Source organism: Mastigoproctus giganteus, chromosome 5 (assembly GCF_048544385.1).
Source record: "Mastigoproctus giganteus isolate SK-2022 chromosome 5, ASM4854438v1, whole genome shotgun sequence".
NCBI lineage: Eukaryota > Metazoa > Arthropoda > Arachnida > Uropygi > Thelyphonidae > Mastigoproctus > Mastigoproctus giganteus.
Window position 1 is genome coordinate 133,216,388 of NC_143579.1, and position 16,273 is coordinate 133,232,660.

Sequence of the window (16,273 nt, forward strand, 5' to 3'; positions counted from 1 at the left end):
TAAACACAGGTTGAGGGCGGTACAGATGTCGTCAGTATACAGTGATGTTCTGCTCGGTAGGTTTGGGTCATTGTCCAGAAGCCTCTTGGTGCAGCTTACAGCCTGTTGGACAGGAATCGATGTAAACAGGGACACTACATCGAATGACGCCATAATCTCGTTCTCAGAGATTGAGAGCTCTTTAATAAGGTGAATGAACTTGCCGCTGTTACAGCTTTGTTTATATGATAGCCTGACTACATCCAAATATTATATAGATTTCAGAATTATAACCCTTTATGAGCGACTGTTCTAGTAACATACACTTTAGGTTTCTTGCCTTGGAAAAATATGAATGTCAGTTTGATAAAATGTGTTATGCATCGTCTTACCTTCTGTTGTTCAACTAAAAACAGGGAGCGCGATATTTGAACCAGGATGAACTACCGACAGTGAGTTTCAAGTGAAAAAAATATAAAAATGCGACCAGATTTTTATCGTTAATCATTCGCAAAAACAGTTATAGAGCTTAAAGCAAAACTATGGGAAAATGGCTCACTCTTGTAATTATTTCAAAACAGGTATATAAGAAGGTATACCAATACTGAATACCTTGAAGGTTTCTCCCAGTTATTGTCAAAAAAAAAAAAATTATCCAGGAGAAGAATGCTTTTCTCTATTGGAAAAGGATCGTTGGATGATTGGCTTTTCAAGTTGCGTTGCCAATGAATTTTTTTTTTTTAAATATAATTTTTTGCAAATATGCATCTACTTTACTTGTTAAGACATATGATATTAGTTCGATTTAAAAAGAGCTGAGAATAAATGAATTTTCGAAACCTTCAAGACGTTTGTAGACGCCCTATGATAAGGTGAAAAGGGTTAATGAGACATATGTCATGTGAGAATATGAAATATTCCAGCTCATTATATTGGAGATTTAAAATATTCAGATCCCTGAATATTTTAAATATTCAGGGATCTATCGGGAAAATATTTTGGTATGCAAGGGTATGCGGTGGCTGCATATTTAAAATAGAAGAATATAACGGGACTGTTGTAGTTAAGTAAAAGCTGACGTCGTGGTGGCAGCGGTGATACTCAGTGGGATGTAGGTGACCCAATAAAGGAAATATTTTGTTTGATGCGTCCAGTTTCGTACATTATTGTAGAGGTCCCAAAAAATAAAGAACGAATGAACGTTCAAGCATCATAGAAAAATAGTCGTATCAGCGACTTAGAGCATATTGCGCCGTATATATATTATGATTGTAAATACCGTTTTTTTTTTTTTCGATTTGCCTTTTTGAGTTACCAATTTGTTAGACGATAGAGCTGAGTTTCTGGTAGTAAGAAGCCGTGCCACGCTCGACTAAGATCGACTAATTCAGCCACGTTGAATTAGTCGGTCTGAGGCGAGATGTTGAAAATGTTGAAAAAAGTGTAATAAAATTTCTAGCGTCACTGACGGGATTGGAACGAGGTCCTTTTCCATCCGTTGTGGAGAAGACGGCTTATATGCACCGTGCTACTCGTTGACCGGGCTAGCCAGGTGGGTAAAGTGCCTGCTGGCAACCCAAAGGTCGCGGATTCGAATCCCGCCTCGCGCTTGGATCAAAGTAAAATGCAAAAACTTTGGTAGGTGCATTATGGCCATGGAAGCCGATGCGTCAACAACTAACAAAAAAAAAAAAAAAACCGTGCTACTCACAAGGAGTGTATTGCAAGTCCGATATTTAATTAAGAAAAAACATTAAACGGAAGCACCGTTCAGAAAGAAGTCAGCAAAACCAGCTTATCATCAAAAGAAATTCTTATCATCCATCTCCACCATTTTTCCAGCAAAAAAACTTCGGTTTACCCAAAAAAAAAAAAAAACTGGTAAAATGGGGGAAAAAAAGAAATATATATATATATATAATACCCATCTAATTGTGTGTGTGCAAATGTAGTTCTAGTGACAAATTTCTTAACAACATTTTAATCCCTTGGACGCAACACGCTCTGCAACCGGAATTTACCCAAAAGGTCTGTTCTCCTGGTGGAGTCATGGTCAGGGCAGCATAATTATACATTTATTATGTAATCAGGGTCTGTGCAAGGTCACGATCTGGAATCTTTCCAGAGGAAGTCATCTTGAGATCAAATTATACCAGCGAAAACACAATATTCCCAATCATTTCACATATATTACTTTCGTCAAGGCAAAATTTGCAAAACATCTTCAGGAATACATTAGATATTATAGAGAGCACACTCAGAATCTGAAAAAACAAAATCTTCATTACATAAATGCTCAGTTTTATTTACAATAAATTAGATTCTCTCAAATACTGTCCGCTACTTCGATATGAATGGCAAGCTTGTGGTTATTATCCAAAGACAGAAACGATTGATTTGTACAATGTGTTGGAAATCAACTTATGAAAGATATCGGGATGTGGCAGCCAGAATGTGAGGAAGCAGAGCTCACAGTTTGTTTTTCGTGTGGTAATTCATCCGACGGTTTTATGAAGTGTTTGACAGTGTATGGAAATAAACCGTTCGTTTATTTCCAAACACTGCCACTTTGTGTAATAACCAAATTCAATAAACTAACAGTTCTCTATATATTTATTATGTAATCTCAAGGTAGTTTTTATTTTACCATAAACACAAAACATTCTGTCAACTGATAATATAGAACAAGTGGTCTGTTTCTTTCACAAACTTTCATTGACATCGCAGTGAAGAGTTTTTAGTACAGTTCTTGATAAGAACTAGACGAAACACTATACTTGTGTACTTTAATTAGGTACACAGTGTGTACCGACCAAAGAATACATGCAATTACAACACAGTATACGAACGCATCAGTATATCCACTGTTTCTGTATAAATCTGCTTTTAAAATGAATAATTAATGCAACACAGCTGTTTTCTCATTGTTTTGTTTAAACTTGTATAACTGTGGTTGAGAACAATTCCGACAAAAAGTCCGTCACACTTTTTTTAAATATTTCCCCATTTTCAACTCGCTGTCGATGTTTCCCTTCCAATCCGATATCAAACTGTTTAAATTTTATTATTTTTTTTTTTTGGCATGTATTCTTTGTTTTGCGTATACTTCAACAGACATATATAAATTTGCGCATTAATTAACTACAAATAAACTAGTCTTATAACATGGAGTCCCTTTTTTGATTCCATTAAATAATTCATATTCTCTTCCAAACTGAACATAAAAACAATAAAATAAATTTTATTCATGTCCTAATGCGTTTTTGAACTCTGTCTTGTTGCCACAGACATACTCGAACATGACGCTGTTTTTTCTCTGCTTATCCGTCCATATTATAAGTTCAGCTCAAAATATATACCTCTATTATTCATCAACGTAGGATTTTCTGAAAGAGATGAATATAAAAATCCTGTGATGATTTTACTATTCGTACCTAACTTTATTCCAGACATATCTTAACACCGGCCTCATTAAGCAATAATGGTTTAATTTCGATGAGCCACAATTTTTAAATTTGGAACTTGATGGAAGATAGCACTTAAAACATATTAAAACAGAAAGTTTTTAGATGGGCGACATAAAAAAGGGCGGCAAATTGTACATATCCATGTGTATCGCGTCTGTAAATTACGTGAGTTCACTGGTCGATTTGCAGTTTTGCTGGACGAAAAAACCCCAGGTTCTGGGAAAAAAAAAAAACCTTGCTATTTGCACCTGAGACCGACTAGCTGAACCACGGAGTGAAACAAAGCCCATAAAAGTTCCTCGCCTCATCGATGAGATTCGAAACAGGGCCTTTTCTACTCGGTGTAGGGAAGAACAGTGACGATACCACTGTGCTACACGCTCAGACGTTGGAAAAATAATGATTTATTTATGGTACATTGTTCCAGATCTGGCAATTCTGTTAGTGATACGTCTAGTGTTTAAGATATATATCTGATCCAAAGATAACCCCTTCCTACACAATTAAGACATTTCAAGAATAAAGTGTGGATACAATATAAGTGTAATCTAAGCCACCGAGAGTTGAAGATTTCTTTTGATTATTTATTTATATTATTAATCTATTATTGTTTTTTACTGCATGTAACATTGGTTTCTGTGCTCTTTGATAGAAAATTCGACAATAACGGCCACGTGATAAATAAACATTAATGATAAATTACGATTACTCTTTAATTGCCGAGTGTTTTTTTACGGTTTTCAATTCCTATTTTCAGACTTGCGAGCAAAAAGAATCAGTGTTGTCCATAATCAATGGCCAGATCGTGAACTTAACAAACCGCTATGGCTCTTCCATGTGCAAGCTAGAAAAGCAGGATGATAATTGTACAGTTAATCATTGTCAATACCACAGGAGATTTGAATCTGCCAGACCACGGTGGTGGTTTATTGCAATCAGCAACTGTCAATCACAAAGGGTCTGTACAATATATTTAATTTTTTACTACGTTTGTGCATTACTTTTTTAATATGTTTATATCCGATCGAGTTATCTACCTGATATAGTCTTGAACAATTTCAAGGAAGTCATAATTTTTTTTGTAATTGACCGAAACAGTAAAAATAATAATGTCAGTTAGTTCTGTTTTATTCATCACTATATTTTAGAAAATAGTGCTAAATGTACTTGTTAATACAGAAATAAATAAATCTTTGTATACCGTACCATAAATAAATATTTTGATAGAGAACAAATATTTTCAATGCAGATAGCACCAAAGGTTTTACATTTTAAAAGACCGATTACAGAGTCTGAGTTAGAATCGGGGAACTGCTTGCAATACATGTTTAAACTGTAATATTTAAAACTAATATAATTACAGTATTCATATTAGACACATTACAGATTATTTCATATTTATTTATCGTTAGACACTTAAGACAGATATATCTGACTTCGTTCAGAAGCAATTAAAAAACCAAATTCTAAAAGCACATTAATGAAATATGTACATTTAGCTCTATAACTCTGTTTTGTCAAAATCTTGAAGTTACAGTTAAGGTTAATAATGCAAATACTGCTTATATACGTGAGGCGCATTTGCAAAAGCTCTCATTAGGACCTGCGCATCCAATTGGCTGAGTATATTAATTGTTCATACACTTGAGAGATGTACAGCATAATGCAAATATCGATATTATGCACACAGCTTTGTTGTTCTCGTATATCTCGAATCAATATAATTTCTCCAAACCACTATCAATAGTCATTAAGGCTTCGATTGACGGAAGCGCCTTTTCTGGTAAAAATCTTTCAACCAATTTTAGACGATTAGATGACAATAACATTCCGAGAGAATAAGTAGTCATTAAGGCTTAGAATGTGCCACTCGCATATTTCTCAGAAACATTGTTAAGACTTTAACAGGAATAATATCCTCACAATTCTCAATGAGCATTTCCAAGTACTCAGATTAGGTAACCTTTGCGGGCAGAGCTGGTCTGCTAGATCTGCTGTGGGTAGCTTGACAGGGAGGTGCTGATTATTATTAGCACATTTAAGTATCCAGTATTGCATAGCAAAAATTGACTTCAATTGGCTGGGGGTGGCATACTCTCAAATTTCTGCTACAAGATGGTTAAATGGGACCGTAGGTCTCAGATATCGAACAGTGGTGCGTCGACATCAAAATGGCACCAATATAATCACTGAAATTAGAACGTCTAGAGATGGCCTCAGCAGTGTTATTATTATTATTATTTTAGGGTTGTCCGTAATTAAATACATTAACCCATATTTGTGTCTGTAAATTGCGTATGTTCTATGGTTGATTTGCCTGTTTTGCTGGACGAAAAAAACCCAGTTACTGGGGAGAAAAACCTTGCTATCTACGCCTGAGACCAACTAACTCAGCAACGGAGGGAAAAAAGCCCATTAAAGTTCCTCTCGTCATCGACGGGATTCGAACCCAGGCCTTTTCCACCCGGTGTGGGGAGGACGGTGACGATACCACTGTGCTACCCGCGCAGACGCTCAGCAGTGTTAGGAACTTCTTCAAGAGGTGTGTTTCTATTTACAATGAGTTTCCTCTGCCTACAAGTTATTTTTTGGTAGGAATTTTTTCCCGCCATAAAGTGTGGTTCACGGTGTCTTGGTCAGTTAAGCCTCGAGCTGCCATGCACTTCCGTACTCCATCCATCCATGTCTTCCTAGGTCTTCCTCTTCTCCTTTTTCCTGGAGGTATCGATTCTTTGGATATCTGGTTTCTTGCATCCGTTTTACAAATTTGTACATGTCCATACCATGCCATGTTAAACGCTTTTCTTTGATAGTATCCATAATATTCTTTTTGACTTCCATTTACTCTCTTATGTTTTCACTCCGTTTTCTGTCTCTTCTAGAAGTTGTTGCTGAGCATCTCCAAAAATCCATTTCTGTAGAGAGCAATTTGTTTTCCCCTCGCCTATTGAATGTCCAGGTTTCCGCTCCATACAATAAATGACTTTGTACAATCGTTTGAAATATAAATTTCTTTGTTTTAGGAACTTCTTTTGTGAGTATATCATCACCAATGATTTCTAGGGACTAAGACGAGGTCAAACAGTTTTAGATAGTTGGTCAACCCCTTCAGCTTTTTATTTATTTGGGTATCAGCAGTGCTCAATGATGGCAGAATTGTTGTTAAGACCTAGATATCGGCATATATGTAGGAGGACCATATCATGTTTTAGCAGGACCATAACAAGATCCCCCTCCCCCGAAGTATCCCATCAAAAATAGACCGTTGATAGATATATTATTTACACGAAGATGCATGTAGAAATCTGTCCCGTAGGAGAGAGAGAGTTTGGGAAAAAGAGCCCATTTCCTTCTATATGGAAAACATTTTTCATAGGCGAAATAGAGTATTTAGGGAATCAAAAGCATCTGTATACCTGCATAGATTACCACAAGCTCTGTTTTTGCCTCGAAGCGATATAGCACTGCAGTTTGGACAGCGAAGTGTAGAGCTGTTTCAAAGAGTTTGCCGTTCGTTAAATAACAAGAAACGCTTCGCATTCTCCTTCACTAGTGAAAACTAAAGCAGATTTCAATAATCACCTTCACAAAACTGCCTTCAGTGCCAACATTGAAGATGAACAAAAACCAACGAATGTGAAGTCAAAAGAGAACGCACCGTTTTTCTTTTAGGCTAAATCTCTTAAATCATTGTTTCAATAATGAAATAACCGAATTCTTTGATCCCACTGTGAACCACACCAAAATGGTGTCATATCGATCAGAGCAGAAAATAAATTAAAAAAAAATCATAAAGCAGCAATTATAAATTGTCTGCAATTAGTGAATCATAACTGTTTATACTCTAATATCTTATAAACTTTCTATTTTGTGGCGAGAGGTCTTTTCGACAATTTTTGGCTTTGAATTAGCGCACAGTTCCTGTCTGTCTCGAGGATGACAGCACAGTGTCGCCATCTATTATTGTCAACATCACTGTACTCAAAAAGTAAGGTTACTTTTGTGCGTGCTCTAATATGGGATAAATGCCTATAATATAATATAATATGGCAAATATATAATGTATAATAGTCCATATTATATGGTCATTATATAGACTGGTTAAAATTGTTATTTATAACGATTGACGACCAATACATTTTCATAAGATTATATAAACGAATAGTGGGAACAGCCACCGTTGTTCAAGCAATAGCAAATATAAATACTGCTAACGTGCTTACATATTAAACAAAGTAAAGTATAAATATTAAAATATTACCGCTAACAAGTACAAATATTAAAAAGATGTTTTATTTTACTCCACTTCTCGTACAAACAGATAATATATTAAGAGATATGAAATAATTAGTAACTGCACTAATAATTTGCTTTGTTTAATTTAAACAGGGCCTCAAGATGAAGTATAGGATACAGATGACGAATGATGAATCTGATCCATGGTTTCGGCATTTTTCAGCAGACGAATTTTGTAAGTTAACATTCACACAGATGAAGATGAATTACTGTGATTAGCTTGCTTTTTTTTTTCATATTTGCTTTTATTTCGAAGCACTCGGTAATTCTGCTGTAGCCTAGTGATAAAAAGTAATGGAATTGACAGAATTCTAAAGAATTCTGTCAGTTCTTACAGCGTACGGTTTTTTTCGCCCTGGGTTAAAATACTAAACAATGCGCCTCCACCACAATTGAATTCGGTTTTGAATCGTCGCGTGATTTTTATTTTAATCAAAATGAGGTCTACACGATCCAGAGATCCAAGCTTCGTTGATGCCTTAAAAAGTTGATGAGCCTTCTAGAGGATTTGGACTTTATAGCTTTAGTACCTTTGAGCAGCAACGTCTTCTTTTCGCATCGTGTCTCGCCCCATATTTCGGGGATTTTTGATATATGTCGGTTATGCCACTGAGAGGGTTAATCAGCGATAACGTCTATTTAACAACTATAGATAAATATAATAATGCTATACTACTACTGATAATAATCTTATGAAATACACCATTGGGAGGTCGGAATACCTACTTTCATTTTCTCTAAATGTTCCTAAATACACTGGCGTCAGTTGTTTATGTAATATCGCTCAAATGCTAAGGACAGTGTTTGTCTACTTGATAAATTAAAGCAATGCTCGCTGGTAGCAGAGTGGATAATATAATCGTCGTCCTCTCCATACCTGGTGGAAAATGTCCAGGGGTTTGGATACCACCAATGACGCGAGGGACTATTATGGGCTTTTTTCCCATTCTGTGGTTGGGTTAGTCGGTCTCAGGTGAGGATACCAAAGTTTTTGACACTCGGAAATTCGGGTTTTTGGTCCAGAAAAATTTCCGAGGCAAACCGACAAGAGAATACCAGCGCACAATACAAACAAGGTCACAATTCAATAAAAAATTAATAACATTATGAGGTAAGAACAGAGTACAATAACCGCACTTAATTCAAAATTATAGTGCTGTGTGTGACAAATCTGCAATACTAGATAAATAGCGCTTTATTAAAATTTCCATACGAGTCAATAAACTACGGTGTTTCAAAAAAAACTCAAAAAAAATCAAGGTCACTCAACTTTAATCAACGGGCATTCAGTTAATCAGTTCCATAGTTAATCTGGCTATCTAAAATTCTTCATAATGAGTAGTCTCTTACACTAAGAGAAGTTACATGTCGTAACTATGGACCTCTATAATAATATTTATTAATGATATTTTGTGTAATCAAAACTGCCGTGGGGGAGAGAGATTCGGATGCGTGATTAAAGAAGAGGAGAGTAAACAGAGCTATATAAACTATAAACATTAAAAGAAAATTTTCAAAAAGAAAAAAAAAAAGTATCGAATATAGGACATAAACCTTGAGTACTTAAGAAACTTTTCAAAAGAAAAAGAAAGTATGTCAAGTATGCTAATTACTGGTGTTAATATTTTTATATTCTACATAACGGAATGCCTAATATCAGTTTATTTTTATTTAGATATTCTGCAGATGGATATCGGATACCTCGTCCTTTATGTCACTTTGGTGCTCGCTTCCTTCTTCGAAGCCCGTAAGTGTCCAGTGCCGTGTTAGTGTCGATAATGCACAATCATTGAAATTGGCCCACTTAGAAGGATCTGTCTGAAAATTTTAGAGAATATTATTAACGACGAACTTTCCATAAAAGTTGGCATATTAACACTGGAGCTACCACTCCAGTGTGACCACCACTACGGTCTTGTTCTTGTGCTAATGTTGGTGAGCAGTGATGGGTGACCAAGTAAAGGTAATCTGTTTTTCTAAGAGATGCCTTCACCACGTATTCAGTGTACAGGAGCAGGAGTTGAAGTATACATACTTAAACTTCTAGGTGTGCAGTTTCAATGAGGAGCAGTAAACAAGAGAGCATAAGAGCCTAATATTTATACATTATCAAATTCGTACTTATTTCGCATGTAATGTTTGCTTATTCTTCTAAGAAATACTTTTCTATTGACAGATCTTCTTCGTAGCCGTCACTTACTACATAAAACCTACTTGATTTATATGGCATCAGTCATTTACGAATCCATCAGCCTGATCTTTCTCTGCATATCGTACGGTATTTTTGCCATGGACGGCATTGGAATGCCTCTTTTAAAACTGTTAGGTAAGTTTTGCGTAAGTTTTCATTGCGGTTGATCTTGCTACCACTAGGCAGTACTACACAGAAATGCAAAGCTTTAAATAGTTATTTCACGGTCCGGCAGATGAAGAACAGCAACAGAAACTTTGGATCATCCCCAGTAGAATAGATTTTTGTACAGTTGATTCGTTCGTTATCATTGTTCTTTAATTGCAGTTACAAGATGTGCAAAGCAAAGTAAAGTAGATAAAGTGGAATATATTATATTTTATGTTGGTACCCGGATAGTTGTGATCCATGGATAATTTGCGGCGTTTATTGGGAAATCTGGAGAGGGATAATAGCAAAGTTATCAATTATGTTTAGTGTAACTTTATTACATCCCATGCTTCATATACTTTACAAAACTCACCGTTTAAATAATTATATTATATTAAATTATATGAATGAATTAAATATTAAAATTATATGAATTATGTCAAACTTTTGTCAAAATTTTGACAATTGAATTATGCCAAAATTTTGGCATTCAGGACATTTAATGTTAAAAATAAATAAAATTTCTGAAACTCTCGAGAGTCTCAAGAAACCATGCAGAGGACCATGGGTAGGATGGTTAGCCCTTATGTAGTGTTATTTATGTATTATAGTGGTATAAGAATTTTTAGAATTGTGGGGTCTCTCTTTGCCCCCCTTACCCGATGGCTCTTTACACTGAGGCAGCAACTGCCTCAGTGTAAAGAGCCATCGGGTAAGGCGAGCAAAGGCCTAGGGGGTATTCGTATTTTTTACGAAATTGGGAAAACAATTGGGTTTTGAAAATATGGCAAGTACGTAGAACGTATGGAACCCGCACTCTGACGAGCGCTAAGCAGCTATAGCCGAGCGGGGATGGCATAATAATATAAAATAATACAAATACACTTTTAGAACATAAACAATTTTTAATTAATAAATAGGTGGCTTTTTGTATAAAGTAAAAATTAATGTAATAGTGTAATGGCATAAGGTTAAATGAATTACAACTAATAGCACAGAAAAGATAGAAAGAAGTAATATATAAATAAATAAATGATCATAATCGAGGTACACATTATCTTATCAAGAAGCCACAACTTGACTAAGGTTTGTGGAAGCACAAAGTACATGTATTTCGATTATCCAGACAATTTAGTGCAAGTTCGGCTAAAGGTTTTCAAAATTATTTTAATTTTGCTAACGCTAACATTTTCTATTTTTAAATTTTATACATCTAAACTGAAGCCACTGCCATTCAGTTTAGATGTACAAAATTTAAAATAGAAAATGTTTCCAAAATTAAAATAATTTTTCAAAAATATTTGCCAAACTTGCACTAAACTGTCTGGATAACCGAACGTTGTGCTTCCATAAACCTTGCTCATGTTGTGGCTTCTTGATAAGATAATGAGTACCTTGATTTATGACCATTTATTTATTTATATAGTCCTTCCTTCTATCTTTTGTATCTATTAGTTGTAATTCATTTAACTTTATACATTACATAATACTATGACAATAATTTTACTTAATACAAAAAGCCATTTATTTATTAATTAAAATCGTTTATACTCTAAAAGTGTATTTTATATGATATATATACACAAATGCACACACCACTAACATTTTTTTACTATTTTCATTTCAGGAAAACTAACGGAATCCATAAGCACGCTTCTCTTCTTACTCCTCCTTATCCTGTTTGCTAAAGGCTACACAATTACGAGAGGGCGCTTAAGAGGTATCACCTGGTTAAAAATAGGTTCTTTTATGGGTTTATACGTTCTTGTGTATGCAGTGTTGTTCATATATGAGCAAATGGTACGTATATAAGATACAACCATAAAATAACTACGCTAATTTTATTGTTCAGCTGCAACAGCTTAACTGGGCACTTGCAGCAGTTCTATTAAAATGTCAGAATTAACATGTTTCGTCCTGTCAAAAAGATAAATCAGGCAGTATCAATATTCATAAGTAGATTAGCAATGAGTGGTTTCTTTATATCGTAAAAATGAATAATCTGCTTTTATTGATACCAAATTTTATGTGAAGTTTGAGAAAATCTCTAAGTGAGACAGTTTAGATGGTAAATTTACCATCATCCAGAAACCAAAATTTTTAATTATTTTCAAATTCAAAGACCAGAAAAGTTCTCCGTGATGAGCTACGATGAGGGCATCCACAGAGTGCACCTAAATGCCAAAAATACAAAGAATACGGCTGTAGCCAAACTTTATTCCATTTAGACATGAATTATAAGAATACAAAGCCAAATCCTACTAGAATGAATAGCCTGACATAACTATTTCGAAACATTACTAACGTTAATTAACAAGAAATGTAAATTACACTATGTTGTTAAGTAAGCAACAATTTACTCCCAATTTTCGGAAATAATTCCACTTTTCCATCATCAAAATATAAGGAATGCAGTTCATCCTCTTATAGAACAGCCAAGCGTGTACGAAACCGGTCTAAAAGTGTAAATATCAACCATCTTTAATAAAATTGTAGAAAGAGATAAGCATCTTTATCAAAACCGTTTCATGGAACTGCATTAAGTGACTTTCCAACAAGTTAAAACTGCTCCGCACAGATAGACAGAATGAGATTTATTTTAATTCCTAAGAGATCAAGTGTCATTTCTCTTCTTTATCTATCACGTCTCACGTCTAAAAGATTTGATTGAGATGCACACGAAAGAATTCATTATTCAATCCCTAAACGACTGACTGACTAACGCTTAGGAGATATTAAAGTTAAAACTTGAGGAACGACAAATAGGTAAAATTTTATAAATTTCTAAAAAAGAAAAGAAAGAGTGAGGTACATAGCATAAATATTTGTCGAATTTTTGGCATGGGTAGCTGCTACATTAGCGGAAATTTTAAACGAATTGGGAATCTTTTTCTGCGGTGTGCAGTCCTGAGTTCGATGCTTTTTCATTCCTATTACGTAGTATGTTACATGTGCGTGCAAAACAAAGGGATTCTTCTCAATGGATATTGCGTACAGTTAAATTTCGACAATGGTATCAGTATCTTCTTATTTCATTTCAGTATGTCAACAAGAATATTTGCAGCTAGTTCTTTCTAATTTCAGTGTGATATGTACAATTTTAAGTGACAATCAGATACCGTTGCTTGTCATCAGTACATTAAGTTTAAAAATATCCACGTTGAAATAAAATTTAAGTAGACAAGAACGACGCTAAATCTGTTAGGCATGCCACGTGGAAATCAGGGCACTCCATTTGAACATTCGTTGTTTCAACACTCGGCATGTACTCGCATTAGCAGAAAGGGAATATAATTCGCTTACGAGCGAAAGAGGAAAAAGGGGTGAAAAGTGGAAAAAAGAAGGAAAAATAGAAATAAAGATATGCAGAACCTATAAGCATATAATTGTAATTTCATCATTATAATTTTTATCTGCTGAAGTCTACAAAGTTGTTTAGTCTCGGAAAGGTTTTGAGTGCCATCAACTCATTCCTCAGTGCGCAGTTCCGCAGGTCATACGGTTTTTTCGTGTATTTTGCTTAATTTACCAAGCACAACACGTGCATGTTTAGTGTGCGTTCAAGGGCTTATTTGTATGAGCTGAGAAACTCAGAAAACCTAAAAATCTTTAAAGTTTTTCAATTAAAAAAAATGAACTCTTAAAGCTTTTAAATAAGTCTCCGACGGAATTCCAACCTAGACGTCCTCAGAAGATCTTAAATTATTACAAATAATCGTAAAGAAGAAAACAAATCTAAGTCAATATTGCAAAATGAATTATTTCAATAAAATATGAATCAAATAATCAAATAAAAAGTTGTTGTTTTTTTTTAAATTATTCAATCTGATTTATCTGTTTGCATTTCAGTATTTTGACCCGGGGCAAGTTCTCTATTTATATGAGAGCCCTGCAGGCTACGGAATTATCGGTCTCCGTTTAATAGGCTGGTGCTGGTTCGTTTACGCTACAATTTTTACACTTATTAAATATCCTGAAAAATCTGGATTCTACACGAGATTGTTCCTCATGTATACTTTATGGTAAGTGATGTTAGCTATGATTAAATTTAAATTAGATTTCCTTAAAATATATATTTGTCTGACTTTTTTTTTCTGTGACATAGCAACAGGAACTGCAAAATGATGCCATTACACCAATTAATGACATTGGACCTTCTTCGCACTCCTAGAACTGGTCGACTTTTGTGATTATTTTTCAACTAGTATGGTATGACTAGACCACCGGACATCCGGGCAAGAGGATGATCTGTTAATATACCAATTCATGGGAACACCTGTTCCCATGAATCTTGCAATTCAGTGACATTATTTGTTGTCACATGGGGTTTCATGTCGCATAACCTACTTTGGCTACAATGCGCCTAATGACATTATATTGAAGGTAACACGCGAATTCACTGAAATGCTTTTATTAATGAAAGCTTTTTATGAATAAATTTTTTTATTGTTCTCAATGTCAGCTAACTGCATTATTCTGTTATAATCCTATTTTTGCCTTCACATTAGGTTTTTGTCAGCCCCTGTAGTGATCCTAATAGCGACTTTTATTGTATCCAAACATATGAGGGAGATGATCATCAATGGTGTAGAACTTTCCATTGCGATTTTGGCTCATCTAATATTTTTAGTAAGTAAAAAAATTACGTTATTTTGTTTCATCTTCTAATTTTTAAAAGGCTTGGAAAACATCGTCGTTACTGAATATACTCATGCAAACTTTGCGTGGAATATATATATATATATAAGGGTTCGGCAACCTTTTGTGCGATTTCAACCCAAATATCTTCAATTTCAAATAGAAATATCAGAAATACTGAAAACATTTCGATTTCACTATTCGGACACCAGTTTTAATCATTTTACGTGTCCAGTTCCTGGTTGGTAAATGTTTGTATGAACGCAGAATGACAATTGGTTTTAAAAGCATGACTAAGTATTAAACAATTTAAAATAAAAAAAGCTGTTTGATATATTGTAGCAAAACGGCATGACGAAATCATTAATTATGAGCAATTACTAGCATCATTAAGAGAGTGGAAGTCAACACTCTCAATTTTCTTAATAAGTGCATGTTTAGAGAGTAAGAATCTCACTATATATGAAAGCAAGTTTCAAATAAACACTGAAAAATATGACTGCTAAACAATGATCTTAACGGATCATCTTAATTTTCACCTTTATTTTCCATTTAAATGGCTTCAATTCATTAGATAGTCTGTCCATTATGAACTGCACATAATAGACAGACCATGTCTCCTTTCGCCCATAGTTTGTTTACAACTACTTTCCCTTGTTCTTCCGTCTTCCCCACCCCACTACATTATCTGCTCTATGCTTATTTGTAAATCTCTGCCATTCCTCGTGCACTGTTAAACCTGTTCCTGCTTTCTACACATCATGTTCACACCGTTCACAAGATTAGGAAAGGGATGCCTGAATACGTTTATTTGGTTTTTAGGAGCATTAGCAACTAAGTCCATATTGCTCCGGGGATATGTAGTGGTCATTCCCTGACCTTTCCTCATCCTCCGTATTTGGTGGTCACGGGCTCGAACCCTGGTCTAATCAAGAAGCGTGTGCTACGCACTGCTGCTCCTGCCCACCTGGCAACGGATGCGCCAATACGTTTAGCAGGATACTTTATATAAAACGTGTGATGCCTCGACTCAAAACCAGAAAGATTAACGAAGAACTGCAAATTATATATTGTTGGATAGAAAGAGAACGGAAGAAATTTTGGAAGAACTGAAAGTAGAACGGCGTTATAGAAAATAAAAGACTGCAGCCAAAAGTGAAGTCGGAGCATCGAAATAACGGAACAGGATGGATATTCAAAACAACTTCTAGTCTACAAAATAAAAGGAAAGAAGCGTGCTTGGCCACTGATCGTAATTAATATGCGAATGATATGTTGTAGAGATGATATGTTGTAATGATATATTCTTGAGAGACGTATGATGATGATAACTTTTTCCACAAACGTTGTCTTGCACCGACAGCTGCGTTAGGGCAATACATGACCTTTTCTAGACCTCTGTTTTGTTTCTTCTTCCCGGCCTTCTTAGTAAGTTGTTAGGTGGTACAACAGATCAATTCAGGCAAGGTCTACGAAAGCATCCCTTGTTAGAATATCATTATGGTTGTCACAACAACACTTCCTATCAATACAATAAGGCGCCTCCGTAGCC

General features: G+C 35.0%; 1 protein-coding gene across 1 annotated transcript in view; it reads left to right on the top strand.

The window, feature by feature from the left end:
- The window catches only part of LOC150085706 (transmembrane protein 145-like), an 88,695-nt gene that overhangs the window by 44,445 nt on the left and 27,977 nt on the right, over positions 1 to 16,273 (top strand). Inside the window, exons 4-10 of the mRNA XM_090374656.1 lie at positions 4,204 to 4,404; positions 7,836 to 7,917; positions 9,418 to 9,489; positions 9,919 to 10,068; positions 11,711 to 11,883; positions 13,933 to 14,105; positions 14,592 to 14,712. Coding sequence (XP_090230782.1) covers positions 4,204 to 4,404; positions 7,836 to 7,917; positions 9,418 to 9,489; positions 9,919 to 10,068; positions 11,711 to 11,883; positions 13,933 to 14,105; positions 14,592 to 14,712 — 972 coding nt within the window. The remainder of the gene's footprint in view (positions 1 to 4,203; positions 4,405 to 7,835; positions 7,918 to 9,417; positions 9,490 to 9,918; positions 10,069 to 11,710; positions 11,884 to 13,932; positions 14,106 to 14,591; positions 14,713 to 16,273) is intronic.